The following is a 26,129-nucleotide window of genomic DNA, read 5'->3' as shown; positions in this document are numbered from 1 at the left end:
AAACAAACTCTCACAGCCTTGACGCCTTTCAAGATTCTTTTCTCCCTCTGTTTTCTTTTCTTTTTTTTCTTTTCTTTTCTTTTCTTTTTTGTTTAAACCTTCTCTCCCCTCCATACAGACTCCTGTAAAACTTGTAGGTATGGAGTAAAATTCTACTTCTCATAGCTGAGATTGTTGATATTGACACTGCAGCATGCATTGCCCCTTTGCCTAAATAAGTTTTTTGTTCTACCAGGCACCATGCATGCTGGATTGATGTTTCCAATCACTTCTTTTTTCCCAGTGCATTCCAGACAATTCAGACAGACTAACAACAACACTGGCATGGTTGTTTCCCTTGATGCAGAATGCAGTGTTTGTATACAATCAGTTTACATATACAATTGCAACTATGGCAGCATGAAATACAAGAAAAAACCCAAAAAGAAAAGGTTAAGATGCCATTTATGTGAATGACGATTGGATGCTTTACATTGTAAATCCAATGATGCTTTTCAAAAATTTGATGGCTGAAGGTTCCCCCTCGTGCTGAAATCTCACAGTTCTTAGCCACTTCCATGGGTGACCCTGCCACTTCCAGTTAGGAAGGAGAAAACCCTTGTCCTAAACACCCTTGACAAGTTGACAATCTCAGCCTCCATATGTGTTCTCTTCATGCCATCAAAATGCTGGCATCCCCTGCCTTTTCTAGATATCCTATCTGCGACACCAATAGTCAAGCTTGCTGTGGCTCTGCTGTGTGTTAGCACTCCCAAGACAACTGCAGAGTAGACAGGATTTGATGCCAGTCTATTAAGAAGAATCAATGCCTCCCTCATTAGCAAAGTCCTGCATGTCGAAATTGCTCACAATAATCAGCAGTTTTAAAGGATATAGAATTAGCAATGACGCTGTCAAGGTGGCAGCTGATCACTTGCGCGAATCACCCAATTAATTTTACCTATCAAGAAAATCCAGTCCTTATTGCTGGCTGCGGCAGGAGAGCCACAGTTGGTAGTTTGCGAGACACTTTAGGGCATTTTTGAATACGTGAAATCCAAGGCCAAAAAACAATAATTATCTCATAATGATTTCCATGACAAGTATTGAAACATGGATTTGAATCTTTAGTTCGTATTGGGGTAGCAAGTGGAAATGTTGTATTCCTCTCACAACACTCACCTAGTTTCTTGTGCCAAGAATCCAAATTATGGAAAAGTATAATGATCATTTGGTGGAATCGGCACCTTTCTTTGCTATCCAAATAATGCAAATCATCACATCAAAGGAAAACCTTTTTTTTGTTCCTCTGTTTGGCATGGCGTCCAAGGTTTCCAAAGATGGCCTAAGGGTATGTTTTAGTGATTCCACTCCCTTTTCTTTTTTTTTTCAATTCCTTAGTGAATAGCATCAAGGCAACACCAGGATTGCATATTCGATAAAACAAGTGGAGCAACATCATTGAACTGCAGTAATGAATCCATGAACACAGAAAAATGGAAGGCATTTCACTAGAGCTCCTTACATTGCAGATGGCTATCCCTCTGGTATCTGTAAGTGGAACACGTCAACCAAAAAGGATAGAAGCCAGTGGAACAATGAGACAACTATCACCATCTTTCTTCCTAACAGACCTAGGGCCCTTAAAACATTTTGTGAAACAGGATTCATAAAGCTGAAACCAATTGCTGGGACAAGGCTGAGGATGGCAAGGGTGATTTTTTTTTTCTTTCCTTTTTTTCTTTTTTCCTTTGAAAGATGAGAATTTTATTAAAAAGGGAAAAAGGAACAACAGGGAAGAGGAGAACCCTCAAAAAACGAAAACTATACACAGAAAAAGATAAGGAAAAAAGAAAAAAGAGACAAAAAGAGAAAAAAAGAAACCTGAGCAGAATCTAAAAAGAAAAGAAAAAAGAAAATACAGAAAACCAGACCCACGCCTGGCTGAGGAACCCCAGAAAAACTTTAGGGAGCCCAGTCCCTAAAGAGGACAAGGACTTTGGAGAAGACTCCAGCAGAAGAAGCACTTTTGTTCCTGAAACAGTGGTTATCACATTCCGCCCAAATAGACCAGCAGACCATGAGAAGAAGTAATCAGTTTATCAGTTTACAAGCAGGTATTGAACCCATGAAATGTTGTTAACTTACGACCAGTACATACTAACACCTAGTACATGATGCAAAAAGAAGAAGAAGAAGAAGAAGAGGAGGAGGAGAAGCACGTGTCTGAGGCTAAACAAACAGCATTTCGTCAAATGACAAAAGCTAGAAGGTTTAAAGGAGAAATTGATTCTATATTTACCTTTCTTTACAGAGATCATGCGATTCAGCCAGATCTGCTGCTTCAGCATCCATTTCTGATGCCAAGACTTCCACAATCAACTCCAGAAAGCAGATACCCTTTGGTAAACTGGACTTCAGCAGAATTTCAAAGCCGGATTTGCCGGATGATGCTATAAAAGCAACCACTACAATAGCATGCCGACGCAGTTGAACCTCCTAAGAAATTCATAGTTATTTAGAACTTTGAAAATTGAGGAAAAGCATAACAAAATTCAGCCGAAGTTCTGGGGAGATCTTTTTATACATATATATATTTTTCCAGAGCGTACGCAAGCAAAACCGCAATTACAAAAAATATAAACAGAAATAATCTTCTTTATCTATATATATGTTCTTTTCATCTATAGGGAAGTCTAGACTGGCCAATGGTATAAAGGTTCATTTATAAAGGAAAAGATAATAGAGTAACTATTGAAAAATTGGGGGTGCATTTGCCATGCTGCAAAGGATATGTTTGTAGACATGTAAGCGTAGATTCAAATTGGTAAACTCATAGGCTTAGAATAAATGTGGATACCGTCTGGGATTATGGTAGCATTCTTACAGTATGGTTAAAAAATTATTCAGAAACTTGAATGACTCAGATTTGGTACAGTCAATCATTAGAGTGTGGATATCCGAATATGAGGTACCGAAATCAGGGTGCATTGTTAGCCCTACACAAATATGCTGCAAATGATATGCCTGTAGACATGTAATGTAGAGTCACATTAGAAAAATCAGACATAATATAGTTGTGAAATACTGAGCGTATAGGATTGCAAAAGCATTATCTCAATCATTGTTCAGGCACCTGATAGACTCTAAACTCAGCTTAGTTGATTGGATTTACCAGGTGAGTCATGAGATGAAACAACAGTTTTGCACAAGGGAAAAAAAGTAAATGGAAAAAAGAAAAGAAGAAGAAGAAAACAGCCGAATCAATGAACTTGACACGATCTTTTGTGATATTGGCTTCTCTTCAACTCAGCCAAATCAAACTCAGAAATTGAAATTTTGATTTCAAAATTTATTGTAGATTTTTTTTTAACATTGAACTAATAGAGCAGACTTTTAACTAACAACAGATTGTACACAGCCGGCTGCACCAAGTCAGCCTCTCTATGTAGAAAGATCTTACCCGAGTTATTCTTTAATTTAGATGCATTTGGTTGCACCAAATACCACGGAACTTCATGATCTTTCATGATTAATCAGTCTAATTTGGTGCAACCAAACACGCCCTTAGAGACCAATATTTATTATATCTTGGTTACCAAAATGACATTAGAATCCAGCCTAGAAAGCCAATTGTAATGTGGCAAGTTTGTAGTTGATGGATTACTGCATGTCACCCGAATTTAATGCCCAGTAGTTAATTACTCCAGTTTTAGTACATTATTTTCTTGAGTTTAACAGCAGAATACAAAGAAACCAAGCACTGCCTGCATTAGCACATCAGACTGATCACAGAATCAACAATGAGTGGAAGGCATACATGTGGACCGTTTCCCTTGCAGGTTACACACTCTGCTAAGCCCTCCAGGATACTGCTGAACCTGCCTTGTAATGCAGGAGCATCTTTTGGGACATCAACTGCTTCTGCATACTCAATGCCATCTTTATCGCCAGTACAAAACATCATCAAAAGCTTTGGGCCTGCAATTCAATATAGATAGCATAAAAAGGCAAGTAGCCATAATGAGTTTGGTGTAAGCATAACAGGCAGGAACAGTAAGAGTGAAAATAATGAGAGATATTTGCCCAATCTAGTTACAAATAACCAGAACACAGTTCTCATCAAAATGCCCAGTACTCGGCCAAACGTTGGAATGTCCATATTTCACAGTGCAAGATTAGTCATATCCAGAAGTAAAGAAAGATATCTTTTCTACCACAAAACTTTGATCATATCCTGAAAGATTGACTGTTGCAGTAACAGAAGTCCTGTTTTACCCAATGTTCAAGAATGCGGAATCCAATAGACCATCAGACTTTGGATTTCCAAGTTTAATTGACCAGATCTATGAGACCAACAATTGCGCTGATTAGGAGTAAGGTGGTACAAGTTGAAGGCTCTAAAAGGGCAAGGTGATGGCCCAAATGGACATGGATGGAGGTAGTACGAAACATGATGACTTATGGTCAAACTCAAGTTATGGCCCTTGATAGTGGAATTGCAGAAAAGGATTCATGTTGCTGACCCCGATTAGTTGGGATAAGGCTTTAGATGATGATGATGATTTGGCCAGATCAATGAAAAAATTAGTATCAAGAACACAGTTTGGACACATTGCAAGTAGCGGAACAAAATGAAGTTGATTGGACATGTTCCCACTTGATCAGAAGATTTTCTGAACATCTGTTTAACCGAAAAACTCAGCCCCAATCCCAATTCTAGGCATATTCTCTCCATACAATACATTATGTATTGATGCAACTTGACTAAAAAAAGACCCAATTCTAGGCATATTCTCTCCATACGATACATTATGTATTGATGCAATTTGACTAAGAAAAGACAACCCCTCCCCCCCCCCCACCAAAAAAAAAAAAAAACCTTCCGGGAATAAACTACACAAGCTGGGCAAATCCCCCCCTGCTAATCCAGGAGTAGTCAATTCAAATCAAGTTGGCTCAATCTGTAAGCCTATACATCCTAAATCAGAGAAAAAAATATTAATAATAAAAAAATAAAAATAAAAATCCAATGAGAATGACCTACATACAATTCAATAACAGGAAAAGAAGGCAGACAGCTTGCTTTTGCACGCATAAGCCAGCTTCCTTCCGCAGGAGCCTTGAGAGGCATCCAAACAGTGGGATTGACCCAAACCTGCGGCAAAAAGGATTCCATCAGAGTAGCAAAGAAAATATATGATTCATGGGCAGATGCAAAAAGGAAAACAAAACAAAAACAGAACTCCTGCAAGCTTACTTCACTCTATCCTTATTGGGATTACTTCTCATTAGAATAAGGTTCATTACAAATGTTGCTTCCACTCGTATACATTCTTCTGTATTTCCCACAAGAATCTGTTGCATCGTTTCAAAGAGCGAGATCCAATGCATAGAAGAAATAGATGTGCTGCCACAAAAACCCTCATTTCCCTTCTTGCCTAGACTTTTCACATCAAAGGATCTGGTGGCTGATGAAAGTAAACCTGTAAAGAATGCCTCATCCCAGCTCTCAGAAAATTGGACTCCAGTGTCTGCCTTTTTCTTCTCTTCAAGAATGTTGGGATTTTGGGAATAGGTGATCACAACATTGTCCCTGAGCAGAGTACACTGAAAAAATCATATTGAATTTCATAAGCATAAGCACTAAAAACAAACTGTATGGGAATAATTTACATATCTTCCCATTCATATATACTGTCCATCTAAGAAACTGTGCAATTAGAACCTAGGTAGATGACATCACAACAGCACTTACATAATAAAATGAGAAAGATCCCATAAGCATTTATCAGGAAAAAAAATGGCATAAGGTATCTAGTCTAGCTTACTGCATGGCAAAACCTTTCGGCATGAAATGTACAGAGGGAATGGAAACAGGATAACAAGAAGATTCTAGGGTGCAAGCACTAAACAACATGTTTTGATGATGTCTCTGTGATGTTACAAGCAAGGTATCCAAAAACAGTTGTGTAATGGCTGTTACGTAACAATGGCCACCATTACGAGGCTGTAACAGCCTTTATGGAAAAATGGCCCGTAACAATCCATTTCATACAGTTTTTTATTTTCCAAAGAAAAAAAAAAAAAAACAGAGAGAGAGAGACCATAATAGCCGTTACAAGTCTTACGACCCATATAATAACGATAATGAGAGTGGCCGTTACAGCCACCGTTAACATTATTGAATACCTTGGTCACAATAGGATCTTCTTCATATAAGCCTTATCCCCCAATTAATGGGGGTCAGCAATAATGTCACAAGATGATGACATCCAGTGTCGTCATGTGCAACCGCATACAGCATATGTGATCACACAATGGACATGGCACATTTAAAAAATAATAAAAAAATAAAAAATTGCAAAAAAAAATAAAACCAACAACATTTTGCCTATAAAAAGGCTTTTAAATCTCCTCCATTTGTAATATTCTCACTCCAAAACTCTCTTACTCTCTTCTTCTCTCATATTTCCTAGTTCCAAGTGATCTTAATCTCTCTCTCTCTCTTGAAAGTTGGAAGATCAAGATTCAAGCACTTTTAAATTTAAGGAAGATAGCTTGTTAATTTTCTACAATAATAAATAAATAGCTTGTTGATTTTGTTGTTACTTCTTGTTAACTATATTGTTGAATGTCAATGATTCGATGTTTAATTGATTTTTCTCTTTCTCAAATGTATTTTAAATATGTAAAATTAGTTATCTATTAACTTAGAAAATTTCCCCTTAGTTTCTTATTTTTTTTACATTTTTTTTTTTTAATTTTCCCTTTTTTATATATATATATATATATATATATATATATATATATTCGGAAAAACAAATTTATGCGGTCGCATATGCAATTCGACAACATTGATGACATGTTCAAAACCCGTCTTTAGCATTTGCACCCCATATTTACGGGGTGCAAGACACACCAAAGTTGGCCTCTCATAAAGACATAACACTATACTCAGGTTCTAGCTTATCAGACCTTCAATGTAAGATTGCATTAGGGAGAGGAAGTTGCAAGGATAAAGATGGACTGACACCAAAAAAAAAAAAAACCTTGAGTTAGCATTTTGGGGGCAGACTCATCCTCAATACCAAAGAGAAAAGTAGTTGCTGGGAGTGAATGCACCGGGCACTGGCATGGCATGAAACAACACTTAGCCAAGACACACAAGGATGATGTAATGTGTAAGAGATGACCCAAGTGCCAGAAATTTCTCAGAACAAGGAAATGAATGCTTTCCTCTGCATTCTAGCTATTGACGACTGTGAAATCCACATAGTGGTGTTGTAACTTGTTCCCTGGAAAAGAGATAGATTAGAACTGTTCAAAATCAGTTCCTCACTCATGAAGACAAATGATGTAATTCCACAACGATCCAGTTGCCTTCCCTGGGACCTCTATGAATAGTATCTTCCAACTTCTAGGTTAAGACCTCTATGAACAATATCTTCCAACTACTGGGTTAAGTTGGCATGCGGCATATATAAGACAATAGTCAATGCCTCCTACCCTAAAGGAAGATCTAAAAATAACACCTAGCTCCAGATTCATCCTCCTCTTTCAGTCCTCTAAAACGTTGTACAGAAAAACAGACATCAGAATATATGATAAATCAGCATGTTACAGATGGCCTTATTACCCAAAACAGATAGAAAATGGCTAGATTCCCAGGTATGATTCAAATGAACGATTAAAAAAGCTTTCCAAGTCAGCCATTCCACTCCATTACACGAAACAAAACAAAGAAATTTGAAAATGACAGACAAAAATAAGCGGCTGCAAGCTCTACCTTCTATCAGGTCTTGTGTTGAAACTCAGTGTGTGCTGCAAAATGACACGCAGTATACGAAGAGATCTATGAACAACAACAACCTGCACCAAGACAGAACCAAGCACATAAACAGGAGAAGAAAAAAGCAACGCTTAGTATATGGACCACATATTATCCTTGAGAAAATGAAAGGGATTTACCATAAAGATATGCCACATGCTTGTTTTAGGGTAACAGTAATTTTATTATGGAGCAAAGAAAAGCACAACAACAACAAAAAAAATTATCGGCTGATGAAAAATTTTCTTCTTCCAAACTGAACTGGAAGCAACAAACTCCTCTTTACAGCCTCCTTCAAAAGCGTTGAGGCCCAATGCCAAATCAATCATCCTTCCCTTCGCTCTCTAAAAGACCCCTTTTGGCAATTCCAATCTGTTGTTGAAAATGCTTTCTGTTGTGTTCCAGAAAGGCAAAATTCAAACAAGATATGCCAACCTCCACAAGACCAACCTTCTCTTGCCACCACTACCCCCATTCTCAAGCTTACAGCAATGCTGCTATCAATCTGGCCATCACCCATGCCATTACATACAAACCTAATAACCTCCTCCAAATCTCCATCGCAAAAACACAAAGTAACAAAGTGATCCACGAGGTTGGCATTACTAAAGCACATGTTGTGCCATTGATGATAATCATCTTCCTATTTCTCGAGTGGTTGACAATTAGAGCCTTATCTTTACCAACCAGCCACTCGGAATGCCATTTTTGTAGGTGATAAGGAGATTGCACATAAATGGAAGGGCATAAAGTTCCCAGTACAAAGAGAAAGGCAAGACACCCCCACCTTGGCCAAACCATGAACAGAAGAATTAGCATGTCTACCAACATGGACAAATGAAATGTTTAGCATAGCAGATGGAGGTCTAATCTGATTGAAAACAAAGGATAAATCCCAATGCGGGAATGCCTAAGCCCCATTCCTCTAGCCCAATCTCATGATAACATTAGCAAAATAGCCTTCTACAATGACATGCTTCCCTTGGAACTGGTCGTCGATGATTTTTACAACTTCCTGAGGAGCAAATGCTAAAAAAAGAAATATCTAGAATTAAAATAAAAAATAAAACTCACCCCACTCACACCGGATGGAATTAGACTTCCACAAGGGGCCCCATCAAAGTTGAATTTCCCACATTCCAGCTAGAGGGGGAGCCAATTTAGCACCAGATCTATGACATGTGGATGGGTGTGTGTGTGTGTGTTTGTGTGTGTGTGTGTGTGTGTGTGTGTGTGTGTGTGTGAGAGAGAGAGAGATGATGTGAGAAGTTAAGGGTAGATTTAATTAGTGGATTGGAGATGGGCATTTGAGTGGGTGACCGGGAGCAATAGGGGTGTCGATGGGCCAAGTTCTGGCCAGGTATAGGGGTACCCATACCCATACACCCCATCGGATACTACAGCCATGCCAATACCCATATGCATGGCAGGCCTGAAATGCACACCCATTGCCATACCCTCTAGGGTGTTGGTGTACCCATTAGGGTATCGGCTACCCATTTATGATTTAGGATTTTAAAAACATACACCAATAACTAAAAAAAAAAAAATTATAGCACAAATTAAATAAATAAATAAAATCTTCTTCATTTCGTGTATATAATCTATCACATGATTGCTAAAAACTAAAGGGAAATTGCATACTTCAAATACAAATAATTAAAATATAAACCGTCCAAATTGTCGGCCCAAAAAGATGTAGAATGAACCAAAAGTTAAGCTTGTTTAATTATCTATTGATCAGATTAGCAAGCATCTTTAGGAAGGATAAAAGTGAAAATTATCCAATGGTCCTATTTCAACAAAGTCTAAGAATCAAAGGTTAGGATTGTTCAATCGATCAGATTTTGGGACAGTTACATAGTGACAGTGGTTTCCAAAATTTACTCAGTTTGATTTGAGAGATTGTTTGCCACATGCGAAATTTCCATGTGCCTGCATATCAAATGTCATACAGCCTGTGTATCAAATAACTCCCCATTTGATTAAAACTCTTGATTTGGTATGTAAACTCTACATGGATATCTTTCAAAAAAAATTTATACACAGATCCAATATGCTGGCATTTGTACCACAGGCCATTTTACACCTCGGATGGGCCACATGTCCATTTCAAAATGGATAATTGATAGGTTTAATCTAGACGGTCTGCTATTTCAATGCATGGAATACATATTATTTATTCATATATTTATATATAAATTTCAGGTGGGGTTCAGATATACCCATACCCGGCCCACCTATTTATCAAGCTCAAAATATACCCAAACCCACACCCACACCCATTTAGCCATGCCCATGTCGGGCAAGGTTCGGGTACCCATTGGCAGCTCTAGGGAGAAGGTGGTTAATCAATTATCAGAAAGAGTCCTGGATCATTTGGACAGTTGGAGTGGTTAGAGTTAAGGGTGAGACTTGAGACAGATGTACTTCGGTTGGATATCATTTGTCTAATGATCAATGGTATGAGTTGCCCCAGTGGGGCCGATATGAAGAGGTGATCAGAATGTAGTCTTACTGTCAGTCATATCCTTGAAAATCCATGAATTAAAATTTACATGGGATTGTGATTTTAATCATTGATGTGTTCAGCTGAAAGAGGACTGCTGGAAAGTGAAGTTTCAATTGCTCAGGTTCCAAACTTGAAAGAAAACTGTTGAGGACCATACTTGCATTGTGATGATTAGACCATAGGGCATTCAACATGTTTCCTAAATAATGGACGGTTGTGATCATTGGAACATCTGCATGTGGGCCCCAACAGGGCAACACGTGCTACTGACACTGAGTCGCGAGGTATGACAAAACAGACTCAAGTAGTAAGATTTTGGAGAAAGTCCTTGATACTCTTGAGATTGTGATCGGTAGGCAGGCAGTAATGAGTTTATACATGCACTAATGATTTGTACACGTGTAATGAACATGATTAAATTAGTAAACTCAGCTGGGAACACCACAGGAAACAATGTAAAATTGCACTTAGAGCCTCTTAAGTCGATGTGTTTTGGTCCGCATGAGTTTTGGATCTGCCTGATTTTCGTATTTTCCCTTCATCATGGTCAATCATACCTAATGAACGGTTTTGATGAAACATAAACACCATCGTGGGCCCACACAAACCTATAGTTGTCAGCCCATGCCCATTGGTTACTGTGGCGTGACCCACTTGAGTTGTGAATCCAAATGATTTTTGTCCCTAAATCCTATCATTGAGCGAAAGATCAGCTAGATCCACAACTCAGGTGGGCCACAGCACATGGAACAATGGGGATGGAATACCAACCATAGGTTTGTGTGTGAGGCCACCAAGGTGTGTGTCTTTCATCGTTAGTTAGGTGTAACTTGTGAAGATGAAGAGAAGACACAAAATTGGCCTGATAGAAGACTAAGGCGGGCAATACCATGTGAACTTAATGGTTTTAGGAGCAATTCTACATTGTTCCTGTTGATGTGACCCATATGAGTTATTAATCGGGCTTTTTTCTGGCTGTACGGTCCGAATAAGGGTTATCACCTGATGGATGGAGGGGATTTTGCATATACAACATGGTGGACCCCTTGTCCAATTCCACGACTCTTTACAAAGCCAGAAGAAGCAGTTACTTCTGAGAGCGCGGAGTTGGGTGGGACCCCTTACCGTGGGGCTCACAGTGATGTATTTGCCTTAAATCCACACAATCCAACCATTTTGAAAGCTCATTTTAGGGCATGATCTCAAAAATGAAGCATACCCAAATCTTAGGTGGACCACACCACAGGAAATAGTCGTGATTGAATCCCCACCATTAAAAACTTCATGGAGTCCACTGGAATGTTTATTTACCATCCAACCTGTTGATAAGGTCACAAAGACCTATATGAAGAGACCACAAAAATATCATCTTGACCCAAAGCTTTTGTGGCCCACAAGAAGTTTTTAATGGTCAATTACTATTTTTTCTTGTACTATGATCCATCTGAGATTTGGATCTGCTTTATTTTTTTTGGAACATGCCCTAAAATGAGTTTTCAAAACAGATGAATGGTGTAGATCAGTGTGTTCAGTAGCGCCCATAGCGTAGCGAAATCGCAATGTAACGTAGCAAATAGTGTTTATCCCCTATAGCGTGCGCTGCAGGGGTCGTAGCGTACGTTACGGATACGTAGCGTGTAGTGCAGGTAGCATGCGCTACCTGTCTGGTGTTTTTTTTTTTTTTTTTCACTGCATGAAACAGTGGTGAACTCACACCACAAGCCACAACTAAAGTTATTAAAAAAAAAAAAAACTCTATTCGAAAGGGCTTCCACACCCAAACCGACGCAGCTCCTCTCCCCACCCTTCCATCTGGAGATTGAAAATCCTCTTACAGGCCCAAACCGATGCTGCCGACGCTGCTCCACTCCCCACCCTTCAATGTTGAGGTCGAAAATCTGCTGCCAGGCGCAAACTGACGTTGTTGACGTTGCTCCTCTCCCTACTCTTCAATCTTGAGTTGGAAAAACTGCTTCCAGACGCAAACCGATCGCTGTGGAGCTTCAACATTTGCAGTTTTCACTGATTCAATCTCATCTTGAGACAAAAATAGGTACGCTCGTTCCTTTTTTTTTTTAATTTTTTCGATGTACAATGAAAATAACTTGGTATTTTTAATTTTTTCCTCATTTTTTCCCTTTTAAAATGCCGGTTACTATCGGGTTTTTTGTTCTTTATCCTTTTTTTTCCTGTGGTATAGCCCACGTGGGCCCCACTGAGGTACGTGACTGGGTGGGATGTGCATTATTTTCTATGGTGTAGCCCACGTGGGCCCCACTAAGGTGCGTGAAGACGTGGGATGTGCATTATTTTCTATGGTGTGGCCCACGTGGATCCCACTGAGGTGCATGAAGGGGTGGATATGCATTATTTTCTATGGTGGGGCCCACTGAGGTGCGTGCAGGGGTAGATTTGCATTGTTTTCTATGGTGGGCCCACTGTGGTGTGTGTATGAGTGTAAAATTAAAAAATAGAAGTATTGTTTTATATATTTTTCTTTTTTCTTACTATTTAATATTTATCATACATATATATATATGGGAAAAGGTACTATGCGCTCGACCTCACGATTAGCTCCCGTTAGGTCGAGCTTGTGGGCCCCGCCGTGATGCGTGTCGACCATCAACACCGTGCATTTGATGGATACCCTCTAAATTATGGGATATCCCAAAAATCAGCCGTATACGGAACTCAGGTGGGCCATACCATCTAAAATCATGTGAAACATCGTTAAAACATATAAAAGCACTTGGTGGGGCCCACCTGAGTTTTGAATACTGCTGAAACTTGGTCTAAATCCTCATGCAAGTGGGACACACATAATAGATGGGCTGGATTTGCAAACCACATCTCGGTGGGCCCAAAAAACTGATTATGAATGTTTTAACGGTGCACGGCCCCTCCCCACCTCTGTATGTGGTGTGGCCCACACAAGTCACGGATTGACTTGATTTTTGAGACCTAGGCCCACGATGGAATGGTGCATCTGACTGATGGGTTAGATGTTCGAAACGCATCACGGTGGGGCCCACACAGCTCGACCTCATGGGACGGACTCGTGAGGTCGAGCGCATAGTACCTTTTCCCTATATATATATATATATATATATATATATATATATATATATATATATATATAAAAATAGAAGTATTGTGTAGCTTACGCTACACGCTACGGAGGGTTGAATGCTACGCAACACGCTACCGCTATTTAAAACACTAGAGTAAATGTAATCACATACATCATGGTGGGCCCCACAGTCAAGGGTCCCGCACCGCTCAATGGTTCCAGGGATCCAACGAAGCCGCGCCCATCACTTCCAAAGAAAAAAGTAGAAAATCGTGGGGAAATGGAAAGATCATGGAGGCCTTAGCAGGCACTATCCAAACAGCTCCATACTTTTGTCCATTTAAGATATTTTACAATTTTCCCTGTTTCTTCCTATTAATTTATTAAAAAATCAAGTAGCGATTAGTGTAATTGAACAATATATTCAAAAACTTTTTGCTCATAGCCTCATCTCTTTTGGTTGCTAGTATATCTATTGGTTTGTTTTATTTGCAGCATTCCATGTTACCATTTTGGTCATCATTCTTAATGAATCTTGTTTCGTTTTGCTACAAGAAACAAACAAATGATGCACTCAAATAGCAATACAAGATACGAAATCTGCACAATGCCAAATTACAACTTACAAAACTATTCATTGTTCATTCTAGAAACTCCAAACAACCTATTACTATAAGTCACTCACATTTTTTAGAATACAGAGGTCAAGTAATGCTTCAAGCAACACATCCAATTGCAGCATCCCATTATTTATCTGTCATTACAAGAAAAATTACCAGTCAATCCAATAAACTATACAAGCCAAAGCCAAAATGAACACACTTCAAGTCTTCTAAAACAAAATCATGATTTTAGGGAAAAAAAAATTTGGCACTTCTTTTTGGACGGTAACAAAAGCTTTATTAAAACTGAGCAAAAAGAGGAACAACCGGGCAAATCAGGAAGGGGGGTGGTGGGAGCCATCCCTCAAAACTGCCAACCACCCAATGATAGCATAAAAACCCAATTCCCTGGGAGTTCTTCCCTCTTAAAAAGATCCACCAAGAGAAAATGTAGCCGTTGGCCCTTGAGAGAACCGCCACACTAGATTCAGTTTTATTATTGAAGGTGTGGCCATCTCACTCTCTCCACAAGGACCAAAAACTGCAATAAAAGAAAGGCTCCATAAGATATTTTCCTTTTCGCCATCAATTCCCCCTTTCCAGGAAAGAATATAATCCCCCATTGCGATTGATCTAGGCATCACTTAGTGCATACGAAAAACTACCAAGGATTCCACTCCAAATCTTCACCGCGAATTCACAATAGATAAAAAGACAATCAATCAGTTCAGCATCCTTGAGACAAAAGTTTTGGCACTTGGTTAATGGAGAAGACAATACTGCCAACTGTAAGATGATCCTGATCTTCCTAATGACACTGAATTTGAAGTGCATGACACTGGTAGCCATGAAAGAAGTTGACCTCTAAACCCCACAGTTGGGGTTAGAAATGATTGCGTCACCAAGTTATAACCAGAATCCACATTATTCCAGTGCAAAACATAAAATTACAATAGCATGTCCGAATTATTGATGAATGCATCTACCTGCACACAACATGAAGGAAATTCTAAATTTTGGAAATGAATATGTCAAATTCACTGAGATTTTCTCCACACGCACGCACACATATGCAAATATGAGACCACTGTTTTAACCAAACTAAAAGCACTAGGATGGTCCCATTTTATTTGACCAAACTAAATGATATTCTTCACACAATTTATCCACGTCAAAACTATTGATATCTTGGATAACTCAACCAGACGTCCTTTTTTGAGAGATAATGTCAACCAGACATTCTTAGCAACTTGGTTATCTAAATGGTCATTTATAGAGAGGATTTGTTACCTCAGTTGATCAATGATATATAATCTCATTATTTTTCCAATTACCTTTGTCAGTACATCTTGGAGATGAGAAACTTTTGCAGCCTCAACTGAATGAACAGGCTGCATGCGATCATGCAAAGTCACATCAGAAAAGCTTTCATCTGCCAGAGATTCGAGAGTTATTTTGGAAGACACGCTCATGCACCTGAAAAGCACATAAAAATCTGATGCACAAGTCATAAGTAACTTGGAGACCAGATTTCTTTCTGATTGTTTGTCACTTGTAGAGTCCCAGATTGCTAACAACGTGTTTGAAAGATCATGCTGCGCACATTCATTCCTTGTTGTAACATTGCAGCAATCATTAACGAGATCTGTTTGGATTCCTATGGCTTTAGTACACTTTGGCTGTGATGTCTCAGGGAAAATAATCTCCTGTGATAAACAGCTTGTACCATTAGTACAAACTCCTTAAACCCAATAAATCAAAAAAATATCTAGTGTATGGGAGGTGCTGTTGCAATTAAAGCAATTTAGTTGAAGAAATTACCGGAATTGGACATCCATTAGAGGTGGTAGTATCTGAAAAAAAAAATAAAGCAAATGAAAGCAGACATTTTAGGAAAAAATAGAAACATGAAATAGTAGGAAAATGAAAACATCTTAACTCCAGGTGTTTAAATACAATTCTCACCACTATCAATCAATATGCGACGCTTCAATTCAGATACAGCAGATAATCCATCCATCTGAATGTCTGTCCGTGTAGAATCATGTTCAAAACTGTTCTTGATATTACGGGATAATCGTTTTGATGTACCTTCTCGAGCCCATGGTCCAGAAATGGGAAACCCAGTGCCAACTTGATCAATAGAAGTGCTTGCCCTGTGAAGTTGCAGGGTAGAAGCCTCATACTCCCTGTTCGTACGTAAGTAATGCTCAATCTCATGCATGAATTACCTTTAAAAATATATAAATAATAAATAAATAAATCTCATGCATGAATTGAAACAGTCACTAAGCTAAGATCATGCACTAAAAATGAGATATCCCCTCATCAGATTATATACAAGAATAAATACTTAAGCAAATCTACTTTATTTGTTTGTGTGATACTTTACGCCTAACAATTATCAGCCAAATTAACAAAATCCAGGCATGTTAGTAAGATTTATAGTACACCATACACAGTGCTGAAGGAAATGCGAGCATCAGATGCAGACAAGTTCACATGAAGCATATGCCTGTGTATATCGAGATATGTTTAACATAAACTTCATTTACAACAAGAAAAACAATAAAAGAGAAGGATTAATTTAAGATATAGATGGAATGTAATTACCAACATGTTGAAATTACATGGTACAAAATAATGGCAAAGTAAAAGCTAGCTATTAAGTTAAAACATAAGCCTTGGCAGTCTTGACAAAAAAGAAAAGAAAAAAAAAAAAACTATAAATATCTATATTGCAATATAAAAAAATAAAATAAAATTTATTTTTTTTTCCAAAACAATTCCAGATTCAGAATACACACGCTCATTCATCTTCAAAGATAATGAACATCACGAGAGGGAAGTGCAGTTTACTCACGCGTTTGTTTTCTTCAGAGAGTGTATCTCGGCATCTTTTGCTTCCAGCTGGGAAAAGGCAGATTTTAGTTGTCCATCCTTCTTATCCCTGTCCTTTTTAAGCTCCATGCATTCATGTTCCTGCCAAAGAAATCCAAAGAAATCAAAACAAGCCCAACAATACAAGTCCAAATAAATCCATTTCAAAATTTAATCGGATCACAACTCTGGCCACAACTTTTATCATTAATCCCAACAATCTGACGGTTTAAGGTTTAACTAAGGATGTGGTACTTGATAGAATGGAATGGCGGAATAGGATTCATGTAGCTGACCCAATTAGTTAGGATAAGGCTTAGATGATGATGATATTGATTTTCCCATATAGGTTTGCAGTTTGTAAATATAAATATATTCGATTATCGATACCAGCAGTTCATGAAAAATGAATGTTAGTACAGTTATTTAGATAATAATACAGGCAGTTTAATAGAAAACGAAATTCAGCAATTTATTTTAGTTTTGCACATAAAAATGAGAAAAAAATACCAGGTGATTAAGTTGCTTAGAGACACGTCCCAACTCCCTCTGTAATTGAAAGAGAAAAGTTAGATGTCAATATCAACCTACTTCAAGATTCATCAATCATCAATAATCAAATAAAATCGAAGTCATGCTGCATTTGGATTCCCATAAAGCGATTCAAGGGATTTTTACAGCCCCCGAATTACTCCGATGACTGTTTCAAACCAGACCTGAAACGTTGCAGATATTGATGGGGCAAAGGATGGGGAAATGGATCATTCTTCAGGACATTGTCAAAATTCCTGCCCCGCCAAACACATACAAGAATGGAAGCCCATCCATTCTTTGAAAATACCCAATTCACTAACAATTTGGTGTGCATCCAGAGGACTTCTAAATATTGTGATCAACCTGCTTCCAGAATCTGGATTCTAGCAAGTTCAAAATTTTATCAAGACAGGACTTCACTTGCTACGTAGTGGGCTTCCAACAAGATGGAGCCCGCTTCCACCAGACCGTCAACACTCTTAGACCGTGGGAACTTCACCATACATGTAGCCTACCCCCAGCATTTACTGGGTCCCAGTATGAATGACCAACCGTGCATAGATTGCACCAAGCAGACAATCCTGACCATTCAATTAATGGATTTATCCTCGTTGAGTGTGGCCTCTTAACCTTAGCTTCAAATTAGGTGAGGCCCATGGGATCATCCAACAGGCAGGATTCCTCCACCTTGATCCATATGTAGCAGAACACACCAGGCAATCCGTTCCATGTTCAAGAATGGGCCTCTTGGTTCTGCGTGATACTACTTGATAGGACTTTGTGAATTGGCTTTGAACAACATATGATGTTCCATCGATCAAGATGGCATCTTTGGTCCATCCAACAAAAAGTACAAGTCGTACCCAGCTTTTATTGATCAAGAATCTTGATGTATGTAGTGGGCACCATTGTCAACAGGTCCTGCTTCAAACAAACCCCCCATTTTGGAAAACCTCAAGCCATAGAATCAAATTCCTTGCCTAACCCAGCCAGTTGCAGACCCCAATTGGGCGGTTAAGATCATAACTTGGCCAGTTATGAGCTCACCAGATCAACATCCCTGAACACTGAATGGAGGGCCCCGCGTATATGTTGTAACAAGGTAGGCTACAGTGATAGTTCACCGTCACTTTTTAAATGATGGTGGATCATCAACCGTGCAAATGGCATGCATTTAATCATCTGAATGATATATGCCCCATCATGGATGAAAAAAAGCTGAAAACTGCACTGCTCGGACGCCCTCAACCATCTGATTCCGCTCATCGAATCAGGCTCAGCCTGTCGAGCGTGATTCTCAGCTGGCAATCTATCCACGAGGAGTCCAGCAGTTAGGACGGCCTTGGTAGACGTCAATGCATGCCACGTGTACGGTGGATGAATCAGCGTCATTTAAAATTTAAATAAAAAAAAATAGCATCTCCTCCATAACAGAACATTCTGGATTTTCCAATTTCCCAAACGGAAACAGAAACCCTAACCTTCAACCGCTCAATCTCCTTCTCCTTTCCGCCTCCGGCGTGACGGCCCGTTCCGGTCCTCGCGGCCGGCCGCCACTGCTCGACCACTTCGCAGTCCATTTCGGGGAAGGAATCGGATTCGGGTCTCTCCGAGAACCTCTGCGACAGCTCTCGGGGAGGCGAGAAGCTGACGTCATCCCACGCGCTATCGTGCGCATGGGGGTGGGAGGGAGGAATGGCGGGAGTGGCTTGCGTGGCGTTTCTTGTGGAGATGACTTCTTCCTCGAGCCGAATCGCCTGGTCCAAGAATTTCTCGTCCCATTCGTCGAAACCCTCGAAGCTCATTTTTTGGGGTCTGGTCGTGTCAGAATGAGGGGGGGAATATTTCAATAAAAATGGGCGTTTGAAGTGATGGATTTGGGAAAGGAAGAGGGAAATGGTGTGTGGGTTTTTAAATTCGACTGCATTTTTTTTCTCCATGGTAATGATGGCTCCATACGCACCCCATCATCAAGCGCCATACACGAACACCCAGCAAGTGCCGTCTTGGCATACGTGTGTAGGATCTGATACGTTCATAAGGCAGTTGTTTCGGTGAATTTTCATTGTATCAAAAGTAAGGCTGGTGCGTCCCAAGCGTAGGCCATCCACCTATGAACGAATGGAAGGTTAGAAAATGAGAACCAAAGCTCTGCATTGCACGCTCATGTGTCGTTTATCTGGTCAGTTGGCCAGCCTTATTTTATAAGAGGATGCATGGACCGTTGGAACCGTCCGTTGAACGTCCTGGATTGACTACGCGTGTCCCTGCATTGCACATGTGGGGGTGTTATTTCTTGCGCTTGAAGATGGGGATCTGGAATCAGCACTCCTCGTTTGGATGACGGGATTTCTCTACAACACCTGTTTTATGCGGCGCGTAAACACGCTATCTCAGTGGGGTCCATGATGTTATATATTTAGAATCTACTCCGTCCATCAGGTTATATCTTCGATTCTATGACATAATGAAAAATAAATAAAAAAATCAGCTAATCCAAATCTCAGATGGGCTACATCATAGTAAACGATGGAGATGAGTTGTCAAACATAGTTTTCGTGTCCGGCCACTGTGATGATTGACTTTAATCAAACCCAGTAATCAGGTGTAACTCACGATTTTTATGTTAATAGGAAAAATTGGGCCTGATTGATAACTCTCAATGCTAACACTGTATGAGATTAGAGCTTTTAGAAGCAAGTGAATATTCATCATTTTTAGGCATGCCGTGAAATCGCTCCAATGAGGTGGACAGTGTGCACGCGCGGTGAAAATTCATACTTGAGAGAGATCCGGTCCATTCATCGGTGCGAATCGCCATACCATAATCTGTCAAAGAAAGCAGTTCGGTACAATCATTGTTGGGCTACACATGGATAGTATGCGGATGGATCGAATCACAGGACTTTCTCATCATATGGGTCCCAGTGGGTGGCCACACATGTTGGATCAAAAGTTGGGATCAAGGCTAAAAGAAGTTCCTTCCAAAGGACGGTTATTGAGGCCGAAATCTTAGTCCACATAGCTACATGATAAAATTTGGACGACTGAAAAATCAGGCCGAAAGTCCAAATAGCTACTAAATAAAGGCTTCTTGGTGGTCAACATGATGCATTGTAAGGACTACCATTACGAGTGGTTTGCAACGTGGATTTGGGGGGACTTCAAATCCCAGGTTGTTTGACACCATGAAAGAACTGTGGGTTTCAAATCCCTCAAAGGGTTTCAGATCCAAGTGAAAACTTAGATTATATTTAAAATCCTTATAGCGTGTCACCAAGCAATTACTTTACCGGGCACATGGCCTGCTAATGATATCCCAAAACAATTAAATTATTAATTGCATCTGTATTATAGGCACTGTCTAGACAATTTATATGTAAATCAACCATAAAAATTCATTGGTTAGTCACTTAGACATGATTTTGTGCTTGTGGCCCATACAAGACTTGGAATTTTATCATTTTTAGGTAAAACATATATTTTAGCAGGTTTATGACAACCATGATGTCAAACATTACATACATTAACTAATTAGAGATTGTTACGTTGATTTAGTAATTAAATTCAAACCCTTATAAATATACCATACATAGCTACTTATAAATTAAAGTTGACTCCTAATTTAAGGTGCAAAACAAAACAAGAGGGACATGATTTTGTGCTTGAAGCTTATATGAGACTTGAAATTTCATTATTTTCGGGCAAAGCATATATTTTAGTAGGCTTATGACAACCACCATGTCAAACATTACATGCATAGTAATTAAATTCAAACCCCTATAAATATACCATACACAGCTACTTTTAGATTAAAGTTGATTCCTAATCCAGGTTACAAAATGCAATAGGAGGATTTTAAATCCAGGAGGTTCTGAATCCTGGGGCTCCAAATCTACGCTGCCAAGTAGGTGCTAACATTCATGTGTTATCTAACCTGTTTATCTTGAGAGGTGGCAAAGGAATTCACCAAGAAATGTGCTCACTGCAAAAGTGTGATTGGCCATAAATAAAATTTTAAAATTTTAGAGCATGGTTTTGGTCTTGCTGGCTTGTTCCACAACAGGATTTACAGCATTACTTATGTCTGAAATGTATTTACTTATTTTTTGGCCTACCTTAGTTTTGGGATGTGGACAACTTTTTGTGTGATCCATAGTATTCTTGATGGCCTCTATTTATCTTCAACGTGGATTGCAAATATTCTTGATAAACAACAATAATGTAAGACTAACTAAAATGCAATTTGCTCACTCTCAGGTGTAAGCCAAAATTATATAAAAAGAAAAAGAAAAAATATATATAAGTTAAAAAGGGGTATACTATAATTGATGTCTAACCTAGTTGTTCGAGGAAGTGGTTATTAGCTTCATTGAATATATCAGTTCAATTGTGTTTATTTAAGTTGTGGATGCCGTACATCATAACATTCTCCTAGTTATTTAAAGTATAAGTCAATGCATTTCAACTTACGGGGGAATTTTTAACTTTATGTTATTTGTTATTACATCTATCTCCTTGGAGTGAGACTTCATCAGTGAAATGTAGTTCTGCAAATGTTAAATACAATTCAACGTATATTTTGTTCTGTTTGTTAACAGGCTCTCCACCTTTATCTGTCAGCCAACAGATACAACAGATACAGTTTTAGGTTTTTATGAAACTACTTAAACATCGGCCACTATACCTAAACCACCATCATCGATATGAACCTTGTCCAAACTATTTGGGGTTGACTACAATAATCATGTTTTTCTTTTCATTTAATCAAGGATCTTCAATTAGCCGGAGTCCTTTCTTACTACCTCCCCTCGTGTCATTTTGATCTGATGGATTAGTCTTGTAAAATAGCAAGGTTTAACAGTCCGATGTTGTGATGCCTCATATGAGACGAACAAATGATCTAGGTTCGCATTGTGTGATGAAAAATGCATGTTAAATTGCTACCATTTCTTGAAATAATGCCTCTCACATGGAACAAGTGATCTATGTTCGCCTTGTGTGATATCACTTTTCTTCTTTCAAAATACGCAGCACACCTTTCTTTTAATTTTTTAGCAACATCTATTACCATATGGCAACGCACCAAAAAGCTTACTCATTGATTAGAGATAGGGAGCTGTAAGAGCTCATCTCATTTTATTTGACTGTAATTATGTAATGGAAATCTATTCTTAAAAAGTGATATCTAATATATAACTATGATCAACAAAAATGAAATAAAGTAAAATTTAAGTGTCGCCGTAATAGGCCTTGAGGCAATTCGCACAGGAGAGATCAAAGGAGTGTGATTTTAATAGATGTGCCAATATCCTACAAACGTGAGAGATAGAACTGTATTCATGATATGGCTATGTGAACACAAGTTTAATTATCCTGTTAGTGAGAAATAATTTTCATTAATGTGTGAATTCCATGCATCCAAATATACCATTTGCTAGTGAGATATAGGGATCTCAGTGGAGTAGGTCATATTTGAGATCCTATTCACTCTGAACCTGTATAATGCAGAATTTGATTTTTAAATATGTATGATTAATTAAATGGACTGGATTCAAGTTTACAAAAAATAAATCTGAATCATATTCAGGTCGGATCCATATCGAGTAGTGAGATCCGATCGCCCCACTATTTCATGCTTTAAACGTTCAACCATTTCGACTCCCACAATAGTGAGTTATATGTGGTTGTTCGACTTATGCTCTTCATACTTTAATACTTCCGTATAATTTAAATTGTACCATTTTGTTACTAAATTAAATATATTATCGTATACAATTTTTAGATTTGTGATGTGGCGAATTTAAACCTAGATTTGACTCGAATTCATTGGCTATATGGATTTTTTTACTTAGAAATAGATTTGACTATTTATATGTGGATCATATATGGATATCACCTTTTCGGTCCACGCCGGATCCTGCTCCAGATCCAAATCTAGCTATAAATTTTCAAACTTGGAGCCAATCGAGATCCGGCCCATTGAGAGCCCTGGCGAGATAAGTCCCTATTGACTTGGTGGTAACTAAAAGAAGGAAGTTTGGATGTCAAAATAAACCTTCTTTGAGATTCCAAGTAAGGCGAAACCCCTTTTCCACCAGTGTCCACACTTTCAGCTAGTAGGACGTTCACCGTACATGCAGCCCACCTCCATCAATCACAACTGTCCATTTGCTGGGTCCCATTATAAATGTCTCAACTTACATGGGTCCCACCAATTGGACAATCCTAACAATCTTGACCATGGTCTCTTAACATGGTAGGTCCGGCGGGATCATTCAATAGGCACACTTCCCCCACCCGATCCATATAGAGTGGAGTAAACCACACAAATCGTTTCACGTTCAAGAATGGGCCTCATTCAAAGCGGGCCGCTTGACACTACTTTATAAATTGGCACGGAGCAATATATCATTTTTAGGCCCGCAGCAATAGTACAAGTGAGCCCACTCTTCCTTGATCCAGAATCTTGATCGGCAGCTGGAAACGCTCATTGTTGGGCCACACATGGACATTGAACATTTATCCTATCTTGTGTTAAACTGCCCGTCCATCTTTCTCATGTGAGCATGGCCCAGCAATGATTGAGCCACCCTGCCTTTTATTCTAAGGTAACTGTCATGTGTCATAATACGGCGGTCCACCCATTTAGGGGTGTACATGGAGTCGAATTGAGTTGAGTTGGCCTCTGCTCGACTCCGCTTGGCCACTAGCTGACATCAGTTTGAACTCGGCTGGGCTTGGTCCTCGAGCTTGACTGGCCAGCTCGGCTCAGTTTGGTCAGCAGCTTAGGTAGAGTTTGAACCAAGATCAAGCCAAGTTCGTCATTGAAGCATTTTCACAAATACCTATACTGCACCTTCAAAACCCATTTGTATGTGAAACAGAAGCAATGGTTTTATATGTATTTTATCAAACACCTTCTAAGCAACATAAAAACCAGTAAAAACAAAAAAAAAAAAAGAGAGGGTATTTGTTTCATGTACATACCTTCCTAGGGCCCATATTGATGGCACTGTCAACATATATAAAGTACTTGGTGAGCAACATACATGAAAGGAAGGTGGAGATAATGACCACACCTTCGTTGATGGCACTGTCACCGGCCAACATACATGAAAGTACTTGTTGGCATTGTCACTAGCCAAATGTCGTTGAGTCATTTTATCAAACACTTGGTGAGCAACATCAATGACAAAGTAACCGAGTCATCGAACTGGTTCGATTCGAGCTGGATTCGATCTGAGTCGAGTCGAGCTAGGGCCTGCTCAAACTTGGCTCGAACTCATTTTCGAGCTAAAAAAACAGCTCGACTCAGCTCGAACTTAGCTTCGAACCTAGTCGAATCAAGCCTTTTTTAGTCTAGTCGAGTGAGGTAACCGAGCTAGCTCAGTTTGTGTACACCCCTACCCATCATGGGGACATCATACACGAGTTTAATGGAGACAGTTATCATATCTTTTCCAACCGTCCACATATACCGATATGCATCCGATACATTTATCGTGGAAAATCACTCATTGGACCATGGCGATCTGGGGCATGATGGCAATACATGTTGCGCTTTGCACCGGCACCTTGGATTTGGAGGTAAATTGTCACGCCCCAAACTCGGAAACCGGGCTTACAAAATTTTCGATCGCTGAATCCGGCGCTGACAACCTCCATAGTACCCCATTCTCGACTCCCGACACCCATACACTAGGTTCCGATCCTGGGATCATATAAAGAGGGTTTCAAACATGATTTGATTCGTAATGAGCATAACCATAAGCATAACCCACGAACAATAACCACAAGAGCTTTGAGTACAGTGCGTATGAAAGGGAAATACAAGATAAGCAAAATAACAGAAACTCCAGAAGCTCGACTGCACACTCTTACTGTGGCGAGTCTATGGCTGCATCCTGACGTCACCTGCATGCATCAATCGTGCATAAGCTTATACAAAGCTTAGAAGGTGGTGTAAGTGTGTGCGTAGTATGAACATGCTTAAAATGCAATGCCAGAGTAATGCAAAATCATACTGATGGATACATTAAAGCAATCAGTCGTACCAAGGCTATGCGGTGCAAAACATAAATGCTATCGGCCATATCAAGACCATGTGATGCGAGATGCAACTCAAGCATGTCAATCCTCATATCAGTACAACTCATCAAATATTAGTACAGTTCTCATTTTGGATAATCACTAAGGTTTAATACACTCCAAATGGCACTGCCCCTTTCCTAGGCGCGTAGTCCAGGTGAGCGTAAGAAACCTCACTATTCGCCTGGCCAATAGTTTGTCAATATCTATCCGGCACGTTGATAACGGACTTATTCACGAGCTGGTCAAACTCAGCCTAGTGATGCCTCCTACCCTCGGGCGAGTAAGGCCACACCCTTTTCAAATTGACCACGACACAGTGGGAGACGCGACCTCCTATTATTCGGCCCTCGTGCGCTTATGTATCCACTCGGTCTTGACGTTGGAGTCATCCTCTGGTACCACTGGGTTTAGAGATTTTCACCCAGGGGCATCTATGGCACCCCGATGCTTAGTAACAATATTTTCCGTGTCCAATTCTGCTTTCCACGATATGTTTGTGGAAGTGATAGTCCTGATGTTGCTAGGGCGTATAGAAATCATGTCATACAAATGCGAAGTGCATGAATCACACTACCAGTCATGCAATAATCATACGCGTACCGTGCGCTCATAAGGGGCAACTCCACC

General features: G+C 39.4%; 1 protein-coding gene across 6 annotated transcripts; it reads right to left on the bottom strand.

Moving 5' to 3' along the window:
- Nucleotides 1-305: 305 nt before the first annotated feature.
- Nucleotides 306-19,719, bottom strand: LOC131233858 (protein SENSITIVE TO UV 2). 6 transcript variants are annotated; one of them, XR_009165382.1, is made up of 14 exons: nucleotides 18,890-19,692; nucleotides 17,385-17,423; nucleotides 16,858-16,976; nucleotides 15,960-16,183; nucleotides 15,816-15,847; nucleotides 15,329-15,700; nucleotides 14,078-14,146; nucleotides 7,769-7,851; nucleotides 5,240-5,575; nucleotides 5,031-5,137; nucleotides 3,800-3,960; nucleotides 2,282-2,478; nucleotides 941-2,014; nucleotides 694-828 (listed from the first exon to the last, which is right to left on the bottom strand). XR_009165382.1 is itself a non-coding variant. In XM_058230678.1 (13 exons), the coding sequence occupies exons 1-13, from the start codon at nucleotides 19,211-19,213 to the stop codon at nucleotides 546-548; spliced, it is 2,346 nt and encodes a 781-aa protein (XP_058086661.1). In that variant the 5' UTR covers nucleotides 19,214-19,340; the 3' UTR covers nucleotides 306-545. The 6 variants fall into 6 exon arrangements, 5 of the variants coding, with proteins under 5 accessions (XP_058086661.1, XP_058086664.1, XP_058086662.1 ...); XM_058230678.1 differs by lacking the exon at nucleotides 941-2,014 and having other exon boundaries at nucleotides 306-828; nucleotides 18,890-19,340; XM_058230681.1 differs by lacking the exons at nucleotides 941-2,014; nucleotides 18,890-19,692 and adding an exon at nucleotides 17,591-18,790 and having other exon boundaries at nucleotides 306-828.
- Nucleotides 19,720-26,129: the final 6,410 nt, after the last annotated feature.

Source organism: Magnolia sinica, chromosome 18 (genome assembly GCF_029962835.1).
Source record: "Magnolia sinica isolate HGM2019 chromosome 18, MsV1, whole genome shotgun sequence".
Taxonomy (NCBI): domain Eukaryota; kingdom Viridiplantae; phylum Streptophyta; class Magnoliopsida; order Magnoliales; family Magnoliaceae; genus Magnolia; species Magnolia sinica.
This window is presented reverse-complemented; position numbering and strand designations above follow the sequence as displayed.